This window comes from Canis lupus, chromosome 5, assembly GCF_003254725.2.
Source record: "Canis lupus dingo isolate Sandy chromosome 5, ASM325472v2, whole genome shotgun sequence".
Lineage (NCBI taxonomy): Eukaryota > Metazoa > Chordata > Mammalia > Carnivora > Canidae > Canis > Canis lupus.
In genome coordinates this window covers 46,242,097-46,268,920 of record NC_064247.1, presented here as the reverse complement: position 1 = coordinate 46,268,920, position 26,824 = coordinate 46,242,097, and the positions used below count along the sequence as shown (strand labels likewise).

Sequence of the window (26,824 nt, the reverse complement as noted above, 5' to 3'; positions counted from 1 at the left end):
TCCACATCTATTCATAGCAAACCCACACAGAGTGTAAGGTGCCATACCCGTGGAAAGGGCATGCACATAGCCCCAGTGTTCCCTGACTTGTCTGCTTCACTGACTCTTGCCTCTTGCTATTGAGAAAATACCACCCACTTCAGTTCTCACCTCCAGATTGCTTAGTACTTTTCTGTTTTGTTGAAAAGGCAGTAGAGCAGAGACTGTCTAGTTTTTGAGGAATTTGGTTCAAAATTGGAAAGCAAAATCACTCCATTTATAACAGAACATTCAGGTGACAGGGTCCTCTCCAGTGCACTGCCCTCCTAGCAGCAGATCTGAGATGTGTCCAGGTCAGCAGATTCTTTCAAAATTTGAAATACAAACCTTGCACAATGAATGGAGAAGAGGGGAAAGAATGGTTTTTGTGCCCTTTCGTGTCCCCTGATGTTTATATTCTGGGAAAACCTGAAACTGGAATGTAGGCCTCAGTGGAATCACGTTGGAATGCTGATTGGCACTCAAAGGGATTCGGGATCTGTTCAATCAAGATGTGATTAGAAAAATGAGCTGGGATAGCTGTGTGGTCCCTATAGGAATAGAAACTCCTTGGCTAGAATGGCAAACTTTTATTTTGAAAGCCACCTGGGCATCCCTTAGAGCCATCAAATGCTTAAGAATTTATTATGACTGGACAAGCTGCTGCGTCGCAGAGTCAGGCCAGAGCAGTAAAAATACACAATGACTTCGTCTTTGAAGGCCCTAAATGTGGCTTGGTTCTTCCTCAGAAAGAGCTCCCTAAAGGGCTGAAAGCAAACTGTGACCTTTGCATGACGCAGAAGCATCTCTAGACTTCCGTAGCGAGGATCACACATCGTCCTGATGCTGAGGCATCTCTCCTATTCACGGTATTGAAATCATAGAGATGACTTATAATGTGCTCTGTTTGTGTTGGCCCAAAGCCCAAACCGGAGACTTATCTCAGGCTTGGCCTTCTAGATACTATCTCTGGTAATTTAAAAGTTCATTATGCAAGCCCACTCATCCTGTCCTGCTACAGTTAAGGTCTGTCAGCATTTTACAAAGGCTTATAACCCACCCATAAAGGGGAAAGAATGCAGTTTTCGGGTTGCAGTATGGCATGCAGGGCCTAACCTTGAGAGTCAAAAGCTTTACGACTTTTGTTATGTTCAAGTTAGAACTTCTCTACGTTCTAGAGAAGCAAGGTAATAGCTGATGGTTTTGCTGGTATTACTTAGTTTGGTTTTGCGGGGTCAGGAAAAGCTGCTAGGGATGGATGGCAATGTAGATGCACCTTATATCTGAAGAATTCTTAGGCCTGTGAATTTACTTATCATCCTAGCATTCAGCTGAAGGTGGGAATTGAGTTAAAATAATTACTACTTTATATAGTAGTATATAGTTAGGGTCGATGAAGACCAGGAGAGTCAGAAACAAGATTGGGAATATTTTTCTAAGAGGCAGGGGCCAGTTGTCAAACCAGATACCTGTATCCTTGTGAATGTCAGCTGGATGGGGTTGATCCAAGCTGATCCAAGTCCAAGTCCATGATCCAAGTCAACAATAATAATCATAACCCCCTACATAATAAAAATGGTTGCAAATTGTAGTAGAATAAATTGTATACTTAAATAAGTCACAGAAGTCCAAAAATGTTTAAAACTAGAAAAAAAGTCACTAGAGTAACCTTGTTGGCAGTTGCCAGTGATCCCATTAGATAGTCCGCTCCTCGATAAAAAATAAAGGTACATAGAGATCATGGCATCTTTGGCATGAAAAGGAGATCTCATATGGATGCATTCAGGTGAGCTAATAGTCTGTTTTTTTAAGATTTTATTTATTTATTTGGCAGAGAGAGAGAGAGAGAGAGTACAAAAAGGGGGAGGGGCAGAGGGAGAAGCAGGCTCCCTGCTGAGAGAGACCGACATGGGGCTCCATACCAGGACACCGGGATGACCACCTGAGCCAAAGGCAGATGCTTTACTGACTGAGGCACCCAGACACCCATAGTGGAAGAGGTTCTTAATGACAGTGGGGCAGAAAAGAGCAGGTTGAGAGGGGACAAGTTAAGAATGGGGACAGGGAAGGTGTCAGCTAGAATTGGATTCCAGTCCTGGCCTTGCTGGGCCTAGCTACACTGAAACCTCTATTGGTATCTTCCTTAAAATTGAGTAACAAAAACCTATGTATGTCATGGGGTTCTGGAAAGGATGAAATGCAGTAATATATGTAAAGTGCCTGATAGAATCCGTGTTCCTTTCTCCTTCCACCTTTATTAATTATAGCTGGACAGAAAGTGATCTAAATGCTGGAGGCCAGCCATTCTCATTCTGTGTAGATCTTAGCTACTTGAGAGGAAAAAGCAGTTTTCCTGAGCTTTTAAGAGATCATTTACATACAATTGGCCTACTTGTAAAAAATGACCTACTCATTAAATCAAGCCTCTAGGTAGCAAAGTTTTCTTGAACTCCTTTGAGTTGCTGTGTATTTATTTATTGTGCTTCCTAAAGAAAGACCTATAAAGGCAGCTGCTTTTCCCCATTAGTCCAGATTTACAGGAGTTTTCACTCTAAGTGCACATTTGCAGAACCATTTCTTTTTTTTTTTATTTTAAGATTTTATTTATTTATGAGAGACAGAGAGAGAGAGAGAGAGGCAGAGACACAGGCAGAAGGACAAGCAGGCTGCATGCAAGGAGCCCGACGTGGGACTCAATTCCGAGACTCCAGGATCACACCCTGGGCTGAAGGCAGATGCTCAACCACTGAGCCACCCAGGTGTCCCAATCCTGGGGATTTTTGAGCAGTGAAAAGTGGGCTTAGCAGGAAGCCAGGCAAAACTTAGCGGCCAGAAAGTGGGGGTTATAATTATGTAGCCATGTGTTTTCCTGTTGACTGCTCTGGAGAATCTTTAAAGGAGCGCCTAAAAAAATCCTTATACTCAGCCTCCACCCAGGATCAGTTATATTCGAATCTCTAGGGGTGAGAGCTAGGTATCAGTGTTGGTTTTGTTTGTTATTCCACAGGTGAGTGATGTTCATGAGGGTTGAGAATCTCTGGAGGTAGGTAAGTATACATCTTCCCTGTAGTGAGCATTTTTGATTTTATGAAATTGATTATCTCATGCGACACCCTCCCAACATTAGTGGCTAAGTACAATTTTTGGTCCCATTTTACAGTTGATGAAGCTGAGGTTTGGAGATGCTAAATACCAGCAGGTGAGAGGTGGAACTCGGATATTTAGCCAAGCATCCAGAGCCGTGTTCTTAATTACCACGCTGCAGCCCATGATTATAAATAGTGCTTCTAGTGGGAACTGAGTTCCAGCAAGTGGGGTCATCCAGTGGTCTTGAGCCCTCTCCCTACCTTCAACTTACCGACCTCCTGCTCCCCGTGTGTTCGAGACTTCCCAGCAGCCCCATGTCAGATAACGAACTTTGGTTATTCAGAAGTCCCCTGCTATTTCCACTGATTTTTATTAAATGCAGCTTGTGGCTCCAACTCAAGAATGTGCAAGCCGATGTAGATTATGTTTTGCATTGAGTTTATTAAGATAAAAAATATTTCCCGAGATAGTGAGTCAGAAATATTTATGGTGAAGTGTGCTGAAAGTGAATGCAGGTTGATAGCGTGAACAGAATGTTCCCTCAAAGTCAAATGCGATGACCTAACTGTGTTTGGCAGCCTTCCTTTATGTTTAGCTAAGCATTTTATTTCATGTCGGGAGCCTCCTCCCTCTTCTGAGAAGGATCGGTCCTGTAGGAGTCCAGGATTTTGGCGTATGCCTCTTTGATACCAAGACCCAGGCCCTGGGCCTAATTGTGACTGGCTCCCCGGCCGACTGGCTGGGTTGCCATGGCAAAGGACCATTAAACTCTTTATATCTCAGTTTCCCTCACCTGTCAAAATGAGAATATAACTCTTGGCCCCACCTCCCTCCCTGAGGAGAGTGAGAGGGCACTTTGAAAATTAAGCAATAAATGTTGGGAAGGATTTGTGGATGTGACGTCTTGTCAAATGGGTAAGTAATAAATGGGGTGTCTCCAAAGCTCATTTGCCCAAAATACACTTGAGCCTTCCATTTACTTAATCAACTAGCCTTTATTAAATGCCTACGAAGTTCACAATAACACCTGGAGTGCTAAGGGGAATACAAAAAGGAAAAAAAGGAGGAAATAGGGTCTCAATTCCCAGAAAGCTCATAAACTAACTTCTTTTTTCTCACAGTTCACTTTTTAGGTTGATTAAGCGTCAGAATGAACGATGCCTGTACTGGATTTAAAAAGCTCATTCTCAATGGTGACTTCCAGTTACGTCATATGTAACTAGTAGTGATTTAGTTGTTCTCAGTACCCGGGGCATTGTCACGTGCTGGATAGACTTATAAAAAGGGCAAGAATATTCTGTAGTACTGGTTAGGGAGACTGGGGGACAATGAAGGACCACCGTCTGGATTTATTGGGAATGGTGTGTATTGGCTAATATATGGCCTCCTGGTCCAAAAGGTCTGCGTCTGGGTCCTGGCTCTTCCACTTTCTAGCTGTGTGACTTTGGGCAAATGCTTAACCTCTCTGTGTCTTGTTTCCTTATCTCTAAAACGGGGGTAATAAAAGGTCTAACCCATGGGATTGTTTTCAAGATTAATAAGTTAAAGTGTACAAGGTACTGAGAGTGGTGTCTGGCACCTTATAAATGCTCAAAAAAGTGTTAGCTCTGAGCGCCATTTCTATGGGTAATGGAGGAAATGCTAGCACTAAAAGAATACTAGTATTTAATTTCCCTATATTATAAAAAAATATCAAATCCTTTTTTATTCAGAGTCCCAAAATTTGCCCAGATCTGCCACAATCACTTAGAGTTGCCCCCAAATCCCAGACTGCTTCTTCAGAAATGGGAAACGGGCCATACAGGCCTTTCTTTCTCTGGCATATGGTGCACAGGGCCCAAGCTAAACTATTTTGTTCTGAGAGCTTTACACCAGTCCAGGGCCCAGAGGGGTGGTAAAGGGCCGCTGTGGGGTGTGACAGGAAGAGCACAGGGCGTGGAATCCAAATCCTGGCTTTGCTTTGGTTGGCTGGGATAGTCTTTAATTCCTCTAAACTGCAGTTTACCCATCCTGATGATCCAAAAGCAGTGATTAGGTAACACTGCTGGGACCCTAGCCTAATCAAAACAGTGGTAGCAAACTATACCAAACTGTGCTAGAAGTCCTTGTAATCTTCACCAGCATGCACTTGTAGGTTTATTTGTTTAAGACAACTGTACTTAAGAATGTCTTTGATGAAGCAGTAAAAATTATTTACTTAATTATTATTTATTAACTTAAATCTTGACTCATGAGTACATGTCTTTAATATTCCATATGGCAAAATGGGAAATACACAAGAGTGCTGACTGCTGGCTGAAGTACTATAGCTGTCACAAAAGCATGTGAGTTGTGAACTGAACTAGCCACTTTTTTACTTAACAAAATGACAGACTGAGAAAGAGAAATGCCATATGATTTCACTCATAGGTGGAATCTCATAAAACAAATGAATAAACAAAGAAAGAAAAAGCAGAATCAGACCTATGAATACAGAGAACAAACTGATGGTTGCCAGGGGGTGGGATGCACATGGGTGAAGGGGAGAAGGAGATAGATACAGGCTTCCAGTTCTGGAATGAGTAAGTCACAGGAATAAAAGGCGCAATATAGGGGAATATAGTCAGTGGTGTTATAATAGTGTCATACGGTGACAGACGGTAGCTGTACTTGTGAAAATAGCATAACATATAGAGAAGTCGAACCGCAATGTTGTACACCTGAAACTAATATAATATTGTGTGTCAACTATACTAAAAAAAAAAAAATCAAACAATGTTAGTTATTTTTGAATGAACAAAATAAGTCTGCACTTCAAATAAATGGGAGATAGTATTAGCCAATAATAAAATTTGAGCTTCTAAGCAAAAAATTAAAATTTCAGGAAACTTTTAGCCACTACCATGAGCTTGACAGATTTCCAGTCTTTTTTTTAAAAAAATATTTTATTTATTTATTTCAGAGGAGAGAGAGAGAGAGAGAGAGAGAGCAAGAGCAGGGGTGGGGAGAAGGCCAGAGGGAGGGGAGGGAGGGGAAAAGCCAGACTCCCCACTGAGCTGGGGCCCACAAGGGGCTCCATCCCAAAACCCTGAGATCATGACCTCAGCTGAAGGCAGACGCTTAACTGACTGAGCTGCCTAGGTGCCCCAACAGCTTTCTGGTCCTTACTGATGATGATATTAATATCTGGTGGTGATAGTAACAAAATGATTTTTTTCTCAAAATCAAAAATCAAAAATGATTTTTTTCTCTTATATAATTAAATGTGTTCACATTTGGAAGATCTACATAAATCATTGGAATAATGTTTTCTAAATGGACAATGCGTAATGTTGCAAAATCATATATGGGTAAAAGATCTTTAAAATCCAAGATGAAACAACTCATTATAATGTAACAGATTATGACAAGTTCACTGATAAGGCTTCAGACTCACATCACAACTAACCTCTAAGAAACTAAGACTTATCAAATTTTAGTGTAGTATACAGAAGGATATTCTAAATTATCTGAAAAGGCTATTAAAATATCCTTCCCTTTTCCAGCTGTGTAAAGCTACATATTCTTCATATGCTTTAACCAAAACAACATATCTCAACAGACTGAATATAGAAAGAGGAGAAAACAGCTGTCTGTTCTTAAGCCAAATAAACTGACAATATAAAACAATGCCATCCTTCTTACTATTTATGCGTGTATATAAAAGATAATTATTTTTTGTAAAATATATTAGTTAGCAGGTAATGAGATTACTTTTTTTTACTTTTTTTTTTTACTTTTTTATTTTTTAATAAATTAGTAAACAAATGGGGGTTTTATTATTTATTTATTTTTAGAGAGAGAGCACAAGAGGGAGGGGAAGAGGGAGAAAGGACTGAGAATCTCAAGCAACCTCCAGACTCTGTGCTTAGCATGGAGCCTGACCTGGGGCTCAATCCCACAACCCTGAGATCACGACCTGAGCCAAAACCAAGAGCCAGATGCTTAACCAACTATGCCACCAAGGCGCCCAAAAATGTTTTTAAATGTTTTCATATATTGTAGAGTCTTTAGGGGTCTTAAAACCAGAACTTTTGAGAACTTCTGTAACAGAATAAAAACTGAGAACATTTAATTATTTTAAAGACTTTTTTTAGAGCAGTTTTTGGTTCACAGCAAAATTAAGATACAGAGATTTTTCTGTATACTCTCTGCTGGCACACATGCACAGCCTCCGCCATGATCCACATCACACATGAGAGTGGTACATCTTACAATTGATGAACACATCATAATCACCCAAAGCCCATAGCTTGTATTTTAGACCACCCTTGCTGTTGTGCATTCTATTGGTTTAGACAACTGTGTAATGACATATATCCACCATTATAGAATTCCCTACCAATCTTCTATGTTTCACCTATTCACTCATCCCCTTCCTGTCTCTCCAACCTGTGGTAACCACTGATCTTTTTACTGTCTCCATAGTTTTACCTTTTCCAGAGTGTCATATAGTTGAAATTCTACAGTATGTAGCCTTTTCAGATTGGCTTTTTTCACTTAATAATATGAATTTAAGTTTCCTTCATGTCTTTTCATGGCTTGATAAGCTCATCTTCTTTTAGTGCTGAATAATATTCCCTTGTCTAGATGCACTACAGTTTATCCATTCACCTACTGAAGAACATCTTGGTTTCTTCAAGGTTTTGTCAGTTATGAATAAATCTACAAACATCTGTATGCAGAGTTTTGGTGAACATCAGAGATTATTGGATCATATGGTAAAAATATGTTTAGTTTTGTAAGAAGCTGCCAAACTGTCTTCCAAAGTGGCTGTACCATTTTGCATTCCCACCAGCAATGGATGAAATTTCCGGTTGTTCCATAGCCTCACCAGCATTTGGTGTTGTCAGTGTTCTGGATTTTGGTCATTCTCATAAGGATATAGTAGTATCTTGTTTTAATTTGTATTTATCTGATGACATCTGATGTGGAGTATTTTTTTCATATGCTTATTGCCATTTTTGTATCTTTGATGAGTTATCTGTTAAGGTCTTAGACTGTTTTTTAATCAGTTTTTGTTTTCTCATTGAGTTTTAAGAGTTCTTTATATATTTTGGACAGCATTCCTTTATCAGATGCTTCTTTTGCAAATATTTTCTCCTACTTTGTGGCTTGTCTTCTCATTTTCTTGATGTTGTCTTCTGTAGAGCATACTTTTTTTTTTTTTAACTTTAATGAAGTCCAGCATATCAGTTACTTCTTTCATGGATAATATCTCCCAGGTAGTATCTAAAAAGTCATTACTGTGGGGCACCTGGGTGGCTCAGTTGGTTAAGCATCTGACTTTGGCTCAGGTCATGATCATAAGGGTCCTGGAACCTTGCGCTGGGATCCCCGTTCAGTGGGGAGTCGGCTTGTCCCTCTGCCCCTCCTCCCACTGATACATGCATGCACTCTTCTCTCAAATAAATGAATAAATGAAATATTAAAAAAATAAATTTAAAAATCATTATCATATTCGAGATCATCTAGATTTTCTCCTAAGTTATCTTCCAGGAGTTTTATAATTTTGCATTTTACATTTAGGTCTGTGATCCATTTTGAGTTAATTTTTGTGAAAGGTATAAGATCTGTGTCTAGATTCATTTTTTTTTTTGCATGTGGATATACAGTTGTTCCAGTTCTATATGTTGAAAAGATACTCTTTCTTCCTTTGTATTGCCTTTGCTTTTTTGTCAAAGATCAGTTGACTATATTTATGTGGGTCTATTTCTGGGCTCTCAGTTCTGTTTCACTGCTCTGTTTGTCCATTCTTTCATCAATACCACACTGTTTTGATTATGTTAGCTTTATATCAAGAATTGGGTAACATCAATCCTCCAACTTTGATCTCCTTCAATATTATTATGGCCATTCTGGATCTTTTGCCTTTCCATTTAAACTTTAGAATGAGCTTGTTGATATCCACAAAATAACTTTCTGGGATTTTGATTGTAATTACATTGAATCAATAATTTGATTCACTTCCACTCATTGTGTGTGGAATCTCAGACAGCTTCCTTACCCTCTCTATGCATTAGGTATCTGATGTGTAAGATGAGGATAATAATAGTTTGTAACAACACCTACCATAATAGTAAGTACCCTTTAGGTGTTAACTGTTATCACTATCATTGTATTATCATCATTGATGTTTTTATCATTATCGTCATTATGTACCACCACTGGGAGACACAGCAACACAGAGCTAGAGGGTGGAGTCAGCAGAATTGGAAAATTTTTCTCTCTGAAGCCAGATTAAATCCCACCTGCTACTGCTACTGGCCAGTCTGCCAGCATTTGTGGCCTAAGAAGGGAAAGAAGGATGAGAAAGCTTCCACAGCTCAAGCACACAGTGTCAGAGATATTGAATCAAGTCACTGAAAGAAAATATGGATAGCCAGGTATAAATGTTGACGCCCCATTGCTTTGTCCGGCATCAGGCCCAGTTGGTACCTGCTGTCTGCCATCCAGTGCTTCTGTGTCTACTCCTTATGGAAAAGTAAATTACTCAGGAGGAGCAACCTGCACAGGCCCATATAATAGATCATGAAGCCAGAGTCTAGGGAAGTGAAATGACTGTCTGACATAGGCAGCTAGCTTGTGGCACAACTGGTATCGGGTCCACTTTGCAGGTTTCCTCTGCCCTGGGCTTCTTCACAGAGACACCCAGGTATTTGGGTCAGAACCTGCAGTGGCCATACCAAGCTTTAGGTGTAGAGAAGGGAATGGATCCCCCAATGCGCCCCATGAGGCTGCTGCAGAAGGATCCAGCTGGTTCTGGGAAGAGAATGGATTGTAGCCAGGGGCTTGTTAACAACAAGACTGATAGTAATGATACAGACATGCGTTTTTATTTTATTTTATTCCATCACAAAATGCTTTCATGTTGTTTAGGCCAAATGTTGTTCTGATGCTTCTAGTCTTTGCCAAACTGAGGACCAGACCATTTGTGTGTTCTAAGTGAGCAGCTACAGATGGCAAACAAATTTGAACATTATTCTTTATCAGTAAAAAAGCTAAAACCAAATTCCCTGTATTTATGGCAGGGCTCCTTTGTTCAGTAAATACAAAGATTTATTTACAGTTCCTTTTTGATCTCTGGACATATACTGTGTGGGCCAGCTACTACACTGATTTCAAAGTACCCTGTAATCTTCATTTTTGTTTTTAGGTGGGTATTCATGGACAAATTAACCACTCTTGCCTGCAGTGTGTTAGTTATGTGATCTCAGACAGGTGACTTCACCCCTCAGGTGTACTTTTCTAAAAAATCAAGACTAAACTTGGTCAGGAAACCAATCAGTTGAATGAATAATCATTTCCCTACTTTTAGGAATAAGATATTTGTAAGAAAAAGAAAAGAAAAATATAGCTAATAAAATAACAGGAACTCATATGCTACTTGCTCTGTGCCAGAGCCTATTAAAAGCATTTGGCAAGTATTAGTTCATATAATCCTTGAAATAGCCCTGCAAGGAAGATACAACTAGTATACTAATGTCACAGATAACAAAACTGAGGCACAGAGAAGTTAAATAACTTGCCCAAGGTAACACAGCTGATGTAGAGCAGAACCAAGACATGAATTCAGGCATTCTGGCACCAGAGTCTGTGAGGGTTGATTCTTGTACATTAGATCAGCCCTTATTAATTTGTTTGCAATAAATTTGAATACACTTCCAGAGGGTAATTGAAAAACTACCTCCTGTTATAGAACTCTCTGGTTCTTGGCAAATTTATGTTCCTAGAAGAAAAAAACTTGAAGCTCTGTATCTCTGTGATTATGATATGCAAAATAACTAGAGTTTGGAGTCAAAGAAATAGTTTAAAGAGCCAGCTCACCCTTTTATGTGATATGTTATGTGGGTTTGGCCACAAAGCTTGCTCGGCTTTGGTTGCCACCGCCTGTTGCCTGTCAGAAAAAAACCAAGAGAAGTAGAAGTGTCTTTCGTTTTTGACTAAAACTCAGCAGGTAATGTTAACCCCTGAGGTATGCACCCCAGTAACTGTTATCCTGGCCTCTGGGAGTGTGGCTTGGGTTGGTGTGCTTCCATATTGAAAGAAGGTAGGGGGCTCCCAGGTAGGTCAGTGGGTTGAGCGTCTAACTCTTGTTTTCAACTCAGGTCATGATCTCAGGGCCATGGAATCAAGCCCCATTTCGGGCTCTGTGCTCAGTGTGGAGTCTGCTTGAGATTCTCTCCCTCTACCTCTGTCCCTCTCTCCACTCTCTTTTTTTAAAGTAAGTAAGTAAGTAAGTCAATAAATAAATAAATAAATAAAGAAAGAAAGAAAGAAAGAAAGAAAGCTATGGGGGGGGGAAGAGAAGATAGAAATCTGGGAGGTGAGAATAAATAAGTTAAATAAATAAAGCTATAAGAAAGAAAGAGAGGAAGGGAGGGAGGGAGGGAGGGAGGAAGGAAGGAAGGAAGGAAGGAAGGAAGGAAGGAAGGAAGGAAGGAAGGAAGGAAGGAAGGAATCTCAGAGGGGAAAGTCAGGTTGTGGGAGTACCCAGGTGATGAACCTCTTATCACTATGGAGACTCCTCCAACTCAAGGCTCAACTCACTCTATTGGAAGGTCAAGAAACAAAAAAATGTGCCAGAAGATGGGCAGGGGGACTGGGATCCTCATATATCAGGTCAGGTGAGTTACCTGGCTTCTGGAGGGAAACAAGAACATCAGCAAAAGCTTAGACCCATGAGCTAGACAATCCTGACTGGAGTTAGGGGCAGATCTCAGCCCTGTGGGTATGTGTTTGTGTCCCCAGCTTGCTCTTTTTTAGGGAAGAAACTCAAATTCTGTCTCTACCCCTAGTGGGGCTTGAGTTGCCCAAGCAGTCTGATGGGATGGAAAGAGCTAGGTTTTGGAGTCAGGTCTAGATTAGACCTTCAGATCACCCATGCTACCTTGGGCAAGTCACTTAACCTCTCTGATCCTACATCTCCTCATTATAAAGCATTGATAATGATTCTTGCTTTGTGGGGTTACTGAGCAGGTGGGTACTGAAACCTCCAGCGTATTGTAGGATTCTAAATAGTCTATCTGTGCTCACTACTGTATTGGCCTGTTGGCTCACTTGGACTTTGTGCTTGGCTGAGCCTGAGAATTGGCTGCTAGTGCCAGAGGCTTTGGGCACAATGTACAGCCAGCTCACTGAGAGATCATGGGGCCAGTCGGTGCCTCTCTCAATTGTAATTTCCTCATTGTGGTAATTAATGCTCTTTTCCTACTTGCCACATTGTTAGAGAACGCGTGACTGAGTGACCTGAAAAGCATTATACAAAAATTGTTACTATTATAAAAAGAATTGTAATAACATTGATGAACATTTTTAGTGCTTCCCTTTTTGCCCAGCACTAGCTTAAGTGCTTCCCATGCGTCACCCAATTTAATTTTAATCCTCTAACGGTTTTGCCTGTTAGAGTCCTATTTATTATTCCTATTTCTCAGTTAAACTGAGGTACCCAGAAGTTGAGTAACTTGCCTGAGTTCTCTCAGATGATTGGGGGCAGACCCAGGATTCAAACCCAGTCAGTCAAGTTCCAGAACCTGCCTCATAGAGTATTAATCACTATGCTTATGTTGGCATTGCTATTTCTATGTTTCTTTCCTACAGAGAGGGTATATAGTTAGCCATTCTCTGGGTAGGAGATGGAGCTGGGAAGCCATGATGACAGCTCCATAAAGCCACCTGCTAATTGGTCTCTCTACTCTGTGGGCATACCTCAAACGTCTTAGGAACACATGTGCTTGTATCTATGAACAAAAAACATTCACAGATAGAGTATATATGGATAGAGCTTACAGAAACAAGTTCAGAGATAAAGATCAGAATATCAATGGAAAGAAGCAAGACTTTAGCAAAATAATTTATGGGCTCATGATTGTGTTGTGAAGGATAATTATTCATTGGTTTAAGTGGGATGAAAAGTGTCATTATAATAGCACAGTGAGTGATAGTAATACTTAATCTGTTTTCTAACACTCACATAAGATGAATGTCATTCACATGTGTGACATACTCCTGTGGGGCTGCCTAGACTTTCACATCTCTCCCTAATCATTTTGTGGAAACTTAAGGTAAATAGTGAAACATTTATTTTTGGCATTTATGAGAGCATTGTATAGGAATTTGAGTGCTTAAATTAGGCATGCAGGTCTCTTCAAAAAAAGTTCATTTTTTTTTTAAATTTTAAATTTCCATTGAAGTCAACAAATTTACTGTGTCCGCCTGTGTTGTACAATATAGTATCTACTAGCTACATATGGCTGTTTAAATCTGAATTTAAAAATTCAGGGACACCTGGGTGGCTCCGTGGTTGAGCATCTGCATTCAGCCCAGGGTGTGATCCCAGGGTCCCAGGATCGAGTCCTACATGGGGCTCCTCACAGGGAGCCTGCTTCTCTCTCTGCCTGTGTCTCTGCCTCTCTCTCTGTGGCTCTCATGAATAAATAAATACAATCTTTTTAAAAAAATCTAAAAATTCAGTTCTTCAGTTGCTCTAGTTACATATCATGTGCTCGGAAGCTCACCTGTTTCTAGTGGCTACCATTTAGACAATGCAGATTATAGAACATTTCCATCGTTACAGAAATTTCTGTTGCACAACGCTGCTAGACAGTAGGATACACTAAAGATATAGTGATGACCAAAACATTCCAGATGCCTGCACTTATGGGCTAATAGTCCTGCAGAGAGGACAGCAGCTTAACAAGCCATCCCAGATGGAGGGAAGGACGGAAGGCACTGGGAGGGTATGGCAGGGGAGATGAAAGGGTGATCAGGGAAAATGAAGTCAAAGAAACCTCCTTATCTGTAAACAAAAGAACGATTTATTTATTTATTTTTTTCAAAAGAACGATTTAAAAAAAAATGGCGAACCTAATTTTTTAAATAGGAAATTATTTTCTCTGTAACTGGATTCTGCAACTAATATTAATATGAGGTTTAATACATATTATTGAAGAATAAGCTTAAATAAAATGTATTTAATTATTAAAATATTTAAGAAATTTCTAAAAAAGCAAAATGTACATACAGTATCATTACATTTATATGCAATTCTAGAACAGACAAAATTAGTCTATGATGATAGAAATCAGAACTGCAGTTGCCTAGAATGGAGATGGGGGTGGAGGTGGAAGCAATGTTCGACTACAGAGGATCTTAAGGGTACTTTCTAGGATGTTCAGGATGTTCTCTATCTGACAAGGGCATTTGTTGTATAGATATATGCATTTGTTGGTACTTAGAGAACTATATAACTTAAGATTGGTACATTTCCTAAAATATGAATTATATCTCAATTAAAAGTAGAATTAAATATTGTAACATATTAATGATTGATATGAGTAACATTATAAATATATTCATTGCCTCATTACTTTGTCTGCCAGAGACCTCCATATCCTTTATATCATCACTGGTGGGAAAATTTTCAGCATCCTTCCTGATCTTGTGCCATGTGGATATAAATATGTTGCTCCTACTTTTCCAGTCTTTCATGCTTTCTTTCATATCAAAAGTGGACAAACTGGAAGGATCTTTGCCAGAACTTTAAGGATGTGTCATTTTGGGGTGAAAAGATTTGAGGTGAATTTTGCTGCTTTTTCTTCACAGTATCGTTTGAATCTGTAACAAGGACTGTGTGTCTTTCTTATGCTTTGAAACACAAAATCTCATTCTGTCTTGCCTTAGAGGGTACATTTACTCATCTATAGGTTGCCATATAGTCACTTGAAAACTTTGATTTGGGCAGCTGGGTTGGGGCTCAGCAGTTGAGTGTGTCTGCCTTTGGCTCAGGTCGTGATCCCCGGGCGGGGTCTTGGGATCAAGCGCCGCATTGGGCCTTCTCCAGGACGCCTGCTTCTCCTTCTGCCTGTGTCTCTGCCTCTCTCTGTGTGTCTCATGAATAAATAAATAAAGTTTTAAACGATGGCTAGTAACAAGTATCCTCATAAGTAGCAGGATCTGTGGGTGGTTGCTCAGTAGTCATGGGTTCTCAGTAAATGTATAATTTCATACCTTGTCTGTCTCCACTATGTCTCTCCCGTACAGTGACTCTGTGGTCCTGGGGCACATTGGAGTGGATTTGGGTTGCTTGGAGGTACTCACTAGCAGTCTGCCCCTCTCACATGCCTCCTTCACCCTGTGCTCACAGATTCTTACCTGACCCTCGATGAACCGATGAATAACATCACCACATCCCTGGGGCAGACAGCTGAACTGCACTGCAAAGTCTCTGGGAATCCACCTCCCACCATCCGCTGGTTCAAAAATGATGCACCTGTGGTCCAGGAGCCCCGGAGGATCTCCTTTCGGGCAACCAACTATGGCTCTAGGCTACGGATCAGAAACCTGGACACCACAGACACAGGCTACTTCCAGTGTGTGGCAACAAATGGCAAGAAAGTGGTTTCCACCACTGGGGTCTTGTTCGTCAAGTTTGGTAAGCCACCCTCTGTGGGGGATGGCCTTTGGCCCCCAGCATCCCTGGGGGGTGAGGAGGGAGGGAATGGGCACATACTGAGAATGTTCTATGTGCCCAGAAACTGGTACAGTTTCCAAAGCTGGTACACTTGCATCCATTTTACAAGTAAAGAAACCAAAGCCAGTATTAATACCATGTGCAGGATTGCCCGGCTAGTAAATAGCAGAGCAGAAGTGGGGTCCAGATTTGTCAGACTCCACAGCCCTACTCTAAACCAAAACCACCATGCAAGGGAGAGAGAAGATGAGGTCTCCAGCATGTATGCCTCTTCTCTGTCCAGCTGCCAACCAAGACCCCTGCTTTTCAACCAGTGTGCTTCTGTAACCACTCAGCCTCCTGCTGCAAACTCTGCACAGCAGGAGGATCCCTACTCTAGTGACTCATTTGTCAGCACTTGTCCTAGCATTTCCCAGGCCCTGAGCTATGGGGTGGTATAGGCAGGTTCTCGCTGGTATGTTTTCTTGTAGAGGTGTTTGTGGGGAACTGAAACAAAATAATAAATCCCAGAAAAATAAATATCACCTGAAGTGGTTGAGAACTTCCATCTGTAATGGTTTGTACCCACGCTCACCCTCCAATAACCCAACCTGACTGTTGCTTTTCCTTTCACTTCTCCAGGCCCGCCTCCTACCGCAAGTCCAGGATCCTCGTAAGTATTTTTATCTCCCTACTTGTCACTTCTAAGTGTTTCTCCAGAGGTTTTTAGGGCAAAGGCAATGGTGTCCTCTGCGTGGGCCAAAGACTATTAACAGATTTCAGTCCATTTTACCCTACCTTCATTCCATTTGGCCTTTTCTCTGATATGAAGATTCACAAGAGACCAGCACTGGCAGTAATCTCAAGTGTGGTCTTGTTGACTCTGAACACGTTGATGAAAGCAAAAGTCTAGTTACGTTTTCTATTTTAAAATCAATCTAACATTTACAACAATGGATTTGGTCAAATCACACAAAAAAGGATATAGTGCTAGGTTAGGCCTGTAGCCTAAAAGGATCTCTTTTGTGTTTCTGCAAGCATTGCATTCCTGATGCTCTAGTTATTGAACAGGCCAACAGCTAGGCAATCACTTTATTTTTATTCCCTTTAAAAAACTCAAAGATAGAAGTTCCGACTCACATAGGGCAGGGAAGAAAGTACTGTGCCAGAACTGAGAGTTACATGGCTTTGATTCATTTTGGGTCCTTTGTTATTGGAGTCTAACAATCTCATTTCTTAAACTAATGCTCTTTGTGATGCATTTGTCTTTTACTCTGGCTAAGGAGTTCTCTTCCTTCACTGTAGGAGCATCCACTTGGGGCATTTTTTTAATGTATGTTTTTATTTGGGGGATAAGAGCCATTTATTAAAACCCTTGCTCTGCAATAAAATATATTCCATATTTTGTAGACTTCTGAAGTAGAATTCACTGGGCTCGACCACGAGAGCATCAGAATGTCTGACCTAGACTATACCCATGGCAAATATAACAGCCACTGAATTTGCTCTAATCCCCTCTGTGCCACTTAATTACAGTGTGGGATATTGTAATATATTTGTGTGTGCCTGGAGGGCCCAGTGGCCCACAGTCCCATTAATAAAACAGGTAATGGGTAAAAATAAACATTGGCCTTCAGCCACCCTGTTCTGCTATTTTGTCAGCTGATTAAAGGCAACTATAAAAGAGCCTTTAAAATCACCCAAGTGCTAATTGTGTTCTACTTATCTAGGTAGAAAATGTTGATTGATCTTAAAACAGGTCAGAAATTTGGTCATTCCGCTTTGCATTCTTGAAGTTAATTTTTCTTTCTTTTTTTTAATGATCTCACTATTGGTCGATATGTGGAATCCTTTTGAAGTCTTCTTTAAACAAAGATGAAAATGAAAACTTTCGTTACTTGCTATAAAACTGCTTCCCACCCTGGTGCCTTATTTGTTCCTGTTAATAATCTGTGTTTCAAATGTGGTAGATAATCTGCATCCAAGTAGGATGAATGCAGTTTGCTAATCTGCCTTGACTGTGAAGCACTGGGCTGTTGAAGTTTGACTGTTGTATTTGCATCAGAGAATTCCTTTTTTATTATCAAAATCATTTTTAAATACTTCTATGTCCTTCCTGCTTGAAATTTTCATTCTTCCTTAGCTACCATCTCTCTGCTGAGCCCACTCTGAGTCTCTCATGGTTTGTAATTTTATACAAAGATACTATATGGCTTTTGTGAGTTGAAGTCTACAGAGAGGAAGTGGATGTCCTTAAAGATGCTCAGTCACAGCTAAAAGTAAAAGAGAGTTGCCAGGTTTGCTTGGAGAGAGCTACAGTAAGATACAATTTAAGTTAGAGGGGCACCTGGGTGGCTCAGTGGTTGAGCATCTGCCTTTGGCTCAGAGCGTGATCCCAGGGTCCTGGGATGGAGTCCCGCATCAGGCTCCCCATAGGGAACCTGCTTCTCCTTTTGCCTATGTCTCTGCCTCTCTTTCTGAGTCTCTCATGAATAAATAAATACAATCTTAAAAAAATAAAATAAAAGAAGTTGGAAATCCAGTGGGGCTTTTTGCAGCTCAGTCTTCACCCTCCTTGTTTAGGCATTGACGGTGGTGCTTTCCTTTTCTTTTTTTAAAGATTTATTTATTTACTTTAGAGAGAGAGCACGCGCACACACACATGTGCAGTATGGGGTGGGGGGGGGGCAGAGGGAAAGGGAGGGAGAGAATCTCAAGGAGACTCCCTGCTGAGCACGGAACCCCAGGCAGAGCTCAATTCCAGGACCCTGCAATCATGACCTGAACTGAAATCAAGAGTTGGCAGTTTAAACAACTGAGCCACCCAGGCGCCCCACCAGTTGGTGTTTTGATGCACTTTTTTTCTCTTTCCCTTAGAAACTGGTGACCTGTCCTACTTTTTCCCTTTTCTTTACTGCTACCTCTTAGGCCTGTTCCTAAGAGTTCTTCTCTAATCAAGACTAATTCCCAGATAGAATGCTAATCTCCTTTCCCTATCCTCATAGCCCCCAACAAGCAGGCAAACCTGCCACAAGAGGAGACATAGAGAGGCACCGGGGTGGCTCAGTTGGTTTAATGTCTGCCTTCGACTCAGGTCATGATCCGGGGTTCTGGAATCGAGCCCTGTGTCAGGCTTCCTGCTCAGCAGCAAGTCTGCTTCTACCTCTCCTGCCCCCTGGCTCCTGCTCTCTCTCTCACTCAAATAAATAAATAAAATCTTAAAAAAAAAAAAGAAAGAAAGAAAGAAAGAAAGAAAGAAAGAAAGAAAGAAAGAAAGAAAGAAAGAAGAAAGAAGAAAGAAAGAAAGAAAGAAGAAAGAAAGAAAGAAAGAAAGAAAGAAAGAAAGAAAGAAAGAAAGAAAGAAAGAAAGAAAGAAAGAAAGAAAGAGAACCAGTGGAATCTAGCAAAATGATAGCCACTGTGAATTCCACAGCTTTGAGGATTGCTCTGCAAGCATTTTCTCAGGTTGCGCATTATTTTTTCCAAGGTCAGAGTATAACATTCCTCTGCTTACTTGAGGGTGGCATAGCAGAGTTAATGCAAAAGAAAAAGAATACAGTGCAAGTCCACGGCACAGCCCTAATGTCTAAAACAGTGAAATGTATTAAACTTAGGAAACCTGGTGAGAGACAAGTGCCATTTAAGACCACAGAGAGAGCTACATAATCCCTGATTGAGAAGGACTTGTAAGGGTCCTTGAGACAATGACCCAGGAAGGCAAAGGTGATGAGACACTTGTCACTGCCTCTAGGGACTATATCAGGTTTCCACATGAAGCTCACAGAATGGCATTTTAGGATGTAGCAGGAGCAAGTCTGAGATGTTAGTTTGGCTTCTGTTCATAGCTTCAGGCTTTATTTCTTCTGTCATTGCAGGGTCCTGACCCACCCCTAACAATTATAGGGCCTGGGGCATGAGTACAAGTGGAGACCCACATAACGAACGTCTAAATATTTAGAAGTTATAAATCAAGCTAGCAAACTGTTAAATGAAATAGGATCTGTCCTCCACATTGACAAGTAAACCTTCATAATGACAAAATCAAAAAATACTTATAAAGTTATGGTTTGTATGTGCCTAAAAGCCAAGAATTATCAAAAATGACTACTTTAATCATTATTATGCTTGTTTGGGTGTTCTGTTCATGGCCAGAGATACTGTATACATATATATGTATGTATACATACATATACATATATATATATGATTCATAGATTGCTATATATTAGTTCCATTAAAAATTTTTTATTGCCAAAAAATAAAATAAAATAAATTTTTTTAATAAATTAATTTTTTATTGGTGTTCAATTTACCAACATACAGAATAACACCCAGTGCTCATCCCGTCAAGTGTCCCCCTCAGTGCCTGTCACCCACTCACCCCCACCCCCCGCCCTCCTCCCCTTCCACCACCCCTAGTTCATTTCCCAGAGTTAGGAGTCTTTATGTTCTGTCTCCCTTTCTGATATTTCCCACACATTTCTTCTCCCTTCCCTTATATTCCCTTTCACTATTATTTATATTCCCCAAATGAATGAGAACATACACTGTTTGTCCTTCTCTGATTGACTTACTTCACTCAGCATAATACCCTCCAGGTCCATCCACGTAGAAGCAAATGGTGGGTATTTGTCGTTTCTAATGGCTGAGTAATAGTCCATTGTATACATAGACCACACCTTCTTTATCCACTCATCTTTCAGTGGACACCGAGGCTCCTTCCACAGTTTGGCTATTGTGGACATTGCTGCTAGAAACATCGGGGTGCAGGTGTCCTGGCATTTCATTGCATCTGAATCTTTGGGGTAAATCCCCAACAGTGCAATTGCTGGGTTGGAGGGCAGGTCTATTTTTAACTCTTTGAGGAACCTCCACACAGTTTTCCAAAGTGGCTGCACCAGTTCACATTCCCATCAACAGTGTAAGAGGGTTCCCTTTTCTCCGCATCCTCTCCAACATTTGTGGTTTCCTGCCTTGTTAATTTTCCCCATTCTCACTGGTGTGAGGTGGTATCTCATTGTGGTTTTGATTTGTATTTCCCTGATGGCAAGTGATACAGAGCATTTTCTCATGTGCATGTTGGCCATGTCTGTGTCTTCCTCTGTGAGATTTCTCTTCATGTCTTTTGCCCATTTCATGACTGGATTGTTTGTTTCTTTGGTGTTGAGTTTAATAAGTTCTTTATAGATCTTGGAAACTAGCCCTTTATCTGATAGGTCATTTGCAAATATCTTCTCCCATTCTGTAGGTTGTCTTTTAGTTTTGTTGACTGTATCCTTTGCTGTGCAAAAGCTTCTTATCTTGATGAAGTCCCAATAGTTCATTTTTGCTTTTGTTTCTTTTGCCTTCTTGGATGTATCTTGCAAGAAGTTACTGTGGCCGAGTTCAAAAAGGGTATTGCCTGTGTTCTCCTCTAGGATTTTGATGGAGTCTTGTCTCACATTTAGATCTTTCATCCATTTTGAGTTTATCTTTGTGTATGGTGAAAGAGAGTGGTCTAGTTTCATTCTTTGGCATGTGGATGTCCAATTTTCCCAGCACCATTTATTGAAGAGACTGTCTTTCTTCCAATGGATAGTCTTTCCTCCTTTATCGAATATTAGTTGACCATAAAGTTCAGGGTCCACTTCTGGGTTCTCTATTCTGTTCCATTGATCTATGTGTCTGTTTTTGTGCCAGTACCACGCTGTCTTGATGACCACAGCTTTGTAGTACAACCTGAAATCTGGCATTGTGATGCCCCCAGATATGGTTTTCTTTTTTAAAATTCCCCTGGCTATTTGGGGTCTTTTCTGATTCCACACAAATCTTAAAATAATTTGTTCCAACTCTCTGAAGAAAGTCCATGGTATTTTGATAGGGATTGCATTAAACGTGTATATTGCCCTGGGTAACATTGACATTTTCACAATATTATTTCTGCCAATCCATGAGCATGGAATATTTTTCCATCTCTTTGTGTCTTCCTCAATTTCTTTCAGAAGTGTTCTATAGTTTTTAGGGTATAGATCCTTTACCTCTTTGGTTAGGTTTATTCCTAGGTATCTTATGCTTTTGGGTGCAGTTGTAAATGGGATTGACTCCTTAATTTCTCTTTCTTCAGTCTCATTGTTAGTGTATAGAAATGCCATTGATTTCTGGGCATTGATTTTGTATCCTGCCACGCTACCAAATTGCTGTATGAGTTCTAGCAATCTTGGGGTGGAGGCTTTTGGGTTTTCTATGTAGAGTATCATGTCATCGGCGAAGAGGGAGAGTTTGACTTCTTCTTTGCCAATTTGAATGCCTTTAATGTCTTTTTGTTGTCTGATTGCTGAGGCTAGGACTTCCAGTACTATGTTGAATAGCAGTGGTGAGAGTGGACATCCCTGTCTTGTTCCTGATCTTAGGGGAAAGGCTCCCAGTGCTTCCCCATTGAGAATGATATTTGCTGCGGGCTTTTCATAGATGGCTTTTAAGATGTCGAGGAAAGTTCCCTCCATCCCTACACTCTGAAGAGTTTTGATCAGGAATGGATGCTGTATTTTGTCAAATGCTTTCTCTGCATCTAATGAGAGGATCATATGGTTCTTGGTTTTTCTCTTGCTGATATGATGAATCACATTGATTGTTTTACGAGTGTTGAACCAGCCTTGTGTCCCGGGGATAAATCCTACTTGGTCATGGTGAATAATTTTCTTAATGTGCTGTTGGATCCTATTGGCTAGTATCTTGTTGAGAATTTTTGTATCCATGTTCATCAGGGATATTGGTCTGTAATTCTCCTTTTTGGTGGGGTCTTTGTCTGGTTTTGGAATTAAGGTGATGCTGGCCTCATAGAACGAATTTGGAAGTACTCCATCTCTTTCTATCTTTCCAAACAGCTTTAGTAGAATAGGTATGATTTCTTCTTTAAACGTTTGATAGAATTCCCCTGGGAAGCCATCTGGCCCTGGACTCTTGTGTCTTGGGAGGTTTTTGATGACTGCTTCAATTTCCTCCCTGGTTATTGGCCTGTTCAGGTTTTCTGTTTCTTCCTGTTCCAGTTTTGGTAGTTTGTGGCTTTCCAGGAATGCGTCCATTTCTTCTAGATTGCCTAATTTATTGGCGTATAGCTGTTCAGTTCAGCAAAATGACTACCTCTGTTGTTTTACACAGATTTTTTACACAAGATTTTAGCATGTGTTCTTTTGACAACAGTGCCAAATTTTTTTTTTTAATTTTTATTTATTTATGATAGTCACAGAGAGAGAGGCGCAGAGACACAGGCAGAGGGAGAAGCAGGCTCCATGCACTGGGAACCCGATGTGGGATTCGATCCCGGGTCTCCAGGATCGTGCCCTGGACCAAAGGCAGGCGCCAAACCGCTGCGCCACCCAGGGATCCCGACAGTGCCAAATTAGACAAACTATTTGAGTGATTATCATTTTTACTTTTTAAAACTAATTTTAATTTGAAGAAACTGTACTACCTTGAGCCAGTAACAGCTATAATGATCAATGAAATTCCTAAAGCAATAGTTTGATTTGCTAACAATTATAGCAGATAAACTAAGAACTTTATTTTTCATATTCAAACATAATAATGAGGTCATGTGATAAATAATCACATAATATTGCACATATTATGAAATATAATAATATAATAAACCTACATTATTATATATTATATATGTTATACAACATATTATATATGGGGTCATAATCACAGTATTATACAATATATTACAAAATATTATAGTATTATGTATATTGTTATAAAATGTATATTATGATTTTGTATAAATCAGCATCCTGCTTCACATTATCCTATACATGCACAAATTTAAGAACAATATCAATTGCTTAATGTATTAGTTTTCTACAGCTGCTATAACAAAGAATATTGAATTGATTTAACCAACAGAAAGTTATTACCTCACAGTTCTAGAAGCTAGAAGTCCTAGATCAAGATGTTGGCAGGGTTGGTTCTTTCTGAAAACTGTGAGGAGGGTTTCTTTCTTCTTCTGGTGACTTGCCATAATTCCTTGGCTTGTTGATACATCATCTTGATTTCTGCCATGTTAGTTACATGGCATTCTCCCTTCATTGTGCACATTTCCAAATTTCCCCTTTTTCTAATGACATCAGTCATATTTTATTAGGACCCATCCCAATGACCTCATTTTAATTTAATTACCTCTGTAAAGGCCCTATTTCCAAATAAGGTCACATTTTGAGGTCCTGGGAATTAGGACTTCAACATACGAATTTTGAGGGAACACAGTTCAACTCATAACACTGAATATTGCAGAATATCTCAGCCATAAGAATATAATCTTATAAATATTATTATTTTTTAAAGATTTATTTACTTATTAGAGAGAGAGAGAAAGAGAATGGAGGAGGGGTAGAGGGAAAGGGAGAGAGAGAATCCAAAGCAGACTTCCCTCTGAGTGCAAAGCCTGACACAGGGCTTGATCCCGTGATCTATGAGATCATGACCTGAGCTGAAACCAAGAGTTGGATGGATGCTTAACCAGCTGAGCCACCCAGGCACCCCAATCTTGCAAACATTATTTTAATTTGTAAGAACTTTCAGAATATAAATAAATGCAAAGAAAAACAAGAAAATGGATGCTTGGCAATATTGGGAATGATACTTTGTTGTGCAAGAATATACTGAGGAAGAATTTGACAAATTGATTTGACAAATTGATTTCTTTTACTGAAGTGCCTTTGCCGCTGCAGTCTTTCCTGGGTTCTAAGCAGTGTCCATCTCCTCCACTGGCAGTTATATAACATGCAGATCTTCATAGTATAGAATCACACTTGCCTTCTATTCTAAGAACATAGGGCAAGAGGTGTAGGGAAGTGATCCCTGGGGCCAGATTAGTGTTTGTCACAAGAGTGGGTGTTCAAAGTTTTGGTTACACTATGCCAGCACCAAGTGCCAGTCTCAAGAGGCAAAGGACTCCATGGGTATATTAAACTGATTTTTGGTGTATTTTTTGTAAGTAGGTCCAGCTCAGGGGCCCTTCTTTTTTTTTTTTTTTTTTTAAATAACTGTTTTACTGGTATATAGTTCACATACCATAAAATTGACCATTTTAAGGTATAAAACCTAGTGTTTTTAGTATATTCACAGAGTTGTATAACCCTAACTGCTCTCTTATTTTAGAACATTCTCACCATCTCATAAAGAAACTCCTCTCATCCCCTGATAACCTTTAATCTACTTTATGTCTCTATGAATTTGCCTATTCTAGATATTTCATATAAATAGAGTCATATAGGGATCCCTGGGTGGCGCAGCGGTTTAGCGCCTGCCTTTGGCTCAGGGCTCGATTCTGGAGACCCGGGATCGAATCCCACATCGGGCTCCAGTGCATGGAGCCTGCTTCTCCCTCTGCCTATGTCTCTGCATCTCTCTCTCTCTCTCTGTGTGTGACTATGGTAAATAAATAAAAATTAAAAAAAAATAAAGTTCATTAAAAAAAAATAAAATAAAATAAATAAATAGAGTCATATACTATTTGTCCTTTTGTGTCTGGCCTCTCTCACTTAGCATTATGGTTTTGGGATTTATTCATCTTACAGCATGTATCAACACTTCATCCTTTTTTATGCCAAGTGAAGACATAAACTGACCATCACATTCTTTTTTTTTTTTTTTAAGATTTTATTTATTTATCATGAGAGACACACACAGAGAAAGAGAGAGAGGCAGAGACACGGGCAGAGGGAAAAGCAGGTTCCCTACCAGGGGCCTGATGTGGGACTCCATCCTGGAACTCCGGGATCATGCCCTGAGCCAAAGGCAGACACTCAACTGCTGAGCCACCCAGGCATCCGTGATCATCACATTCTGTGACGTTGTCCTTTACCTTCTTTTTCACGATGCAGGGGGTGAGGGGTGAGGGGTTGCTGTTCTGGGGCCCATTGCATTTTCATATGAACTTTAGGGTCGGTTTGTTAATTTCTGCCTAAAAGCCAGCTAGGGCTTTGATAAGGATTGCAATGAATCTGTAGATTAATTTGGGGGATATTGCCATCTAAACATTAAATCTTCCAATCCATGAATTCAGGTTATCTTTCCATTTATTAAATTTCTTTCAATGATGTTTTATAGATTTCAATATTCAAGACTTTCTTCTTTTTTCTTCAATTTCTTTCTTCTTTCTTTCTTTCTCTCTTTCTCTCTCTCTCTCTCTCTTACTTTTTTAAGAGGGAGAGAGCTGAGGGAGGGGCAAAGGGAGAGAGAGAGAGAATCTTAAGCAGGCTTCATGCCCAGCACAGAGTCCAATACAGGGCTCAATCTCACAATGCTGAGATATGACCTGAACCAAAATCAGGAGTCAGATGCTTACCCAACCTAGCCACCTAGGTGTCCCATCTGTTAAATTTATTTCTAATATTTTATTAGATTATTTTATTTTTATTTATTTTTTTATTTATTTTATTAGAATATTTATTTTGTGCTATTGAAAATTGAACCGGCTTTTTAAATTTCATTTTTAGATTGTTCATTGATACTCTATAGAGCTAAACTTGATTTTTGTGTATTGATCTTGTATTCTATACTGTAGCTGAGCTCATTTATTTGCTCTAATAGTTTTTTTGTAGATTTCTTATAATTTTCTCTCTATAAGATCGTGTCACCTGCAAATAGAAATTATTTTACTTTTTCCTTTTCATTCTGTATGATTTTTTTTTCCTTCCTAATTACTGTGACTAGAAACTTTAGTATAATGTTAAATAGAAGCAGCAAGAATGGACATTCTGGACTTTTTCCTTATTCTGAAAGGAAAACTTTTATGATGCTAGCTGTGGGTTTTTTTAAAAAATGTCTTTAGCAGATTGAGGAAGTTTTATTCTTATTGTGTGATTTTTTTTTTTATTTTGAGTTTCAAAAGAGTATTGGATTTTGTCAAATGCTGTTTCTCTATTGAGATGATCACATTTTAAAGACTTTTATTATATTAATGTAATCTACTACATTGATTTTTTTTTAAACCAAGCTCACATGCCTAGAATAATTTCCATTTGGTAATAGTCTAATTGTTTTTTATGTGTTACTAGATTCAGTTTGCTAGTATTTTGTTGAAGAATTTTGTGTCTGTGTTTATAAAAGATTTTGGTTTGTACTTGTGAGTCTTGGTCTAGTTCTGATATCAGGATAATTCAGGTCTCTTAGAATGAGTTGGAAAGTATTCTCTTGTCTTCTATTTTGTTAAGAGTTTGTGAAGGATTGTGTAGAATTCTCCAAAAGTTTGTGGTAGAACTTCCCAGT

The 26,824-nt window shown here is 39.7% G+C and overlaps 1 protein-coding gene across 14 annotated transcripts in view; it reads left to right on the top strand.

The window, feature by feature from the left end:
- Positions 1-26,824, top strand: part of ROR1 (receptor tyrosine kinase like orphan receptor 1) — a 486,769-nt gene that overhangs the window by 332,833 nt on the left and 127,112 nt on the right. For all 14 annotated transcript variants that reach the window (XM_049109518.1, XM_049109522.1, XM_049109519.1 and 11 more), the window contains 2 exons: positions 15,269-15,556; positions 16,217-16,247. In XM_049109518.1, the coding sequence (XP_048965475.1) occupies positions 15,269-15,556; positions 16,217-16,247 (319 nt within the window). The remainder of the gene's footprint in view (positions 1-15,268; positions 15,557-16,216; positions 16,248-26,824) is intronic.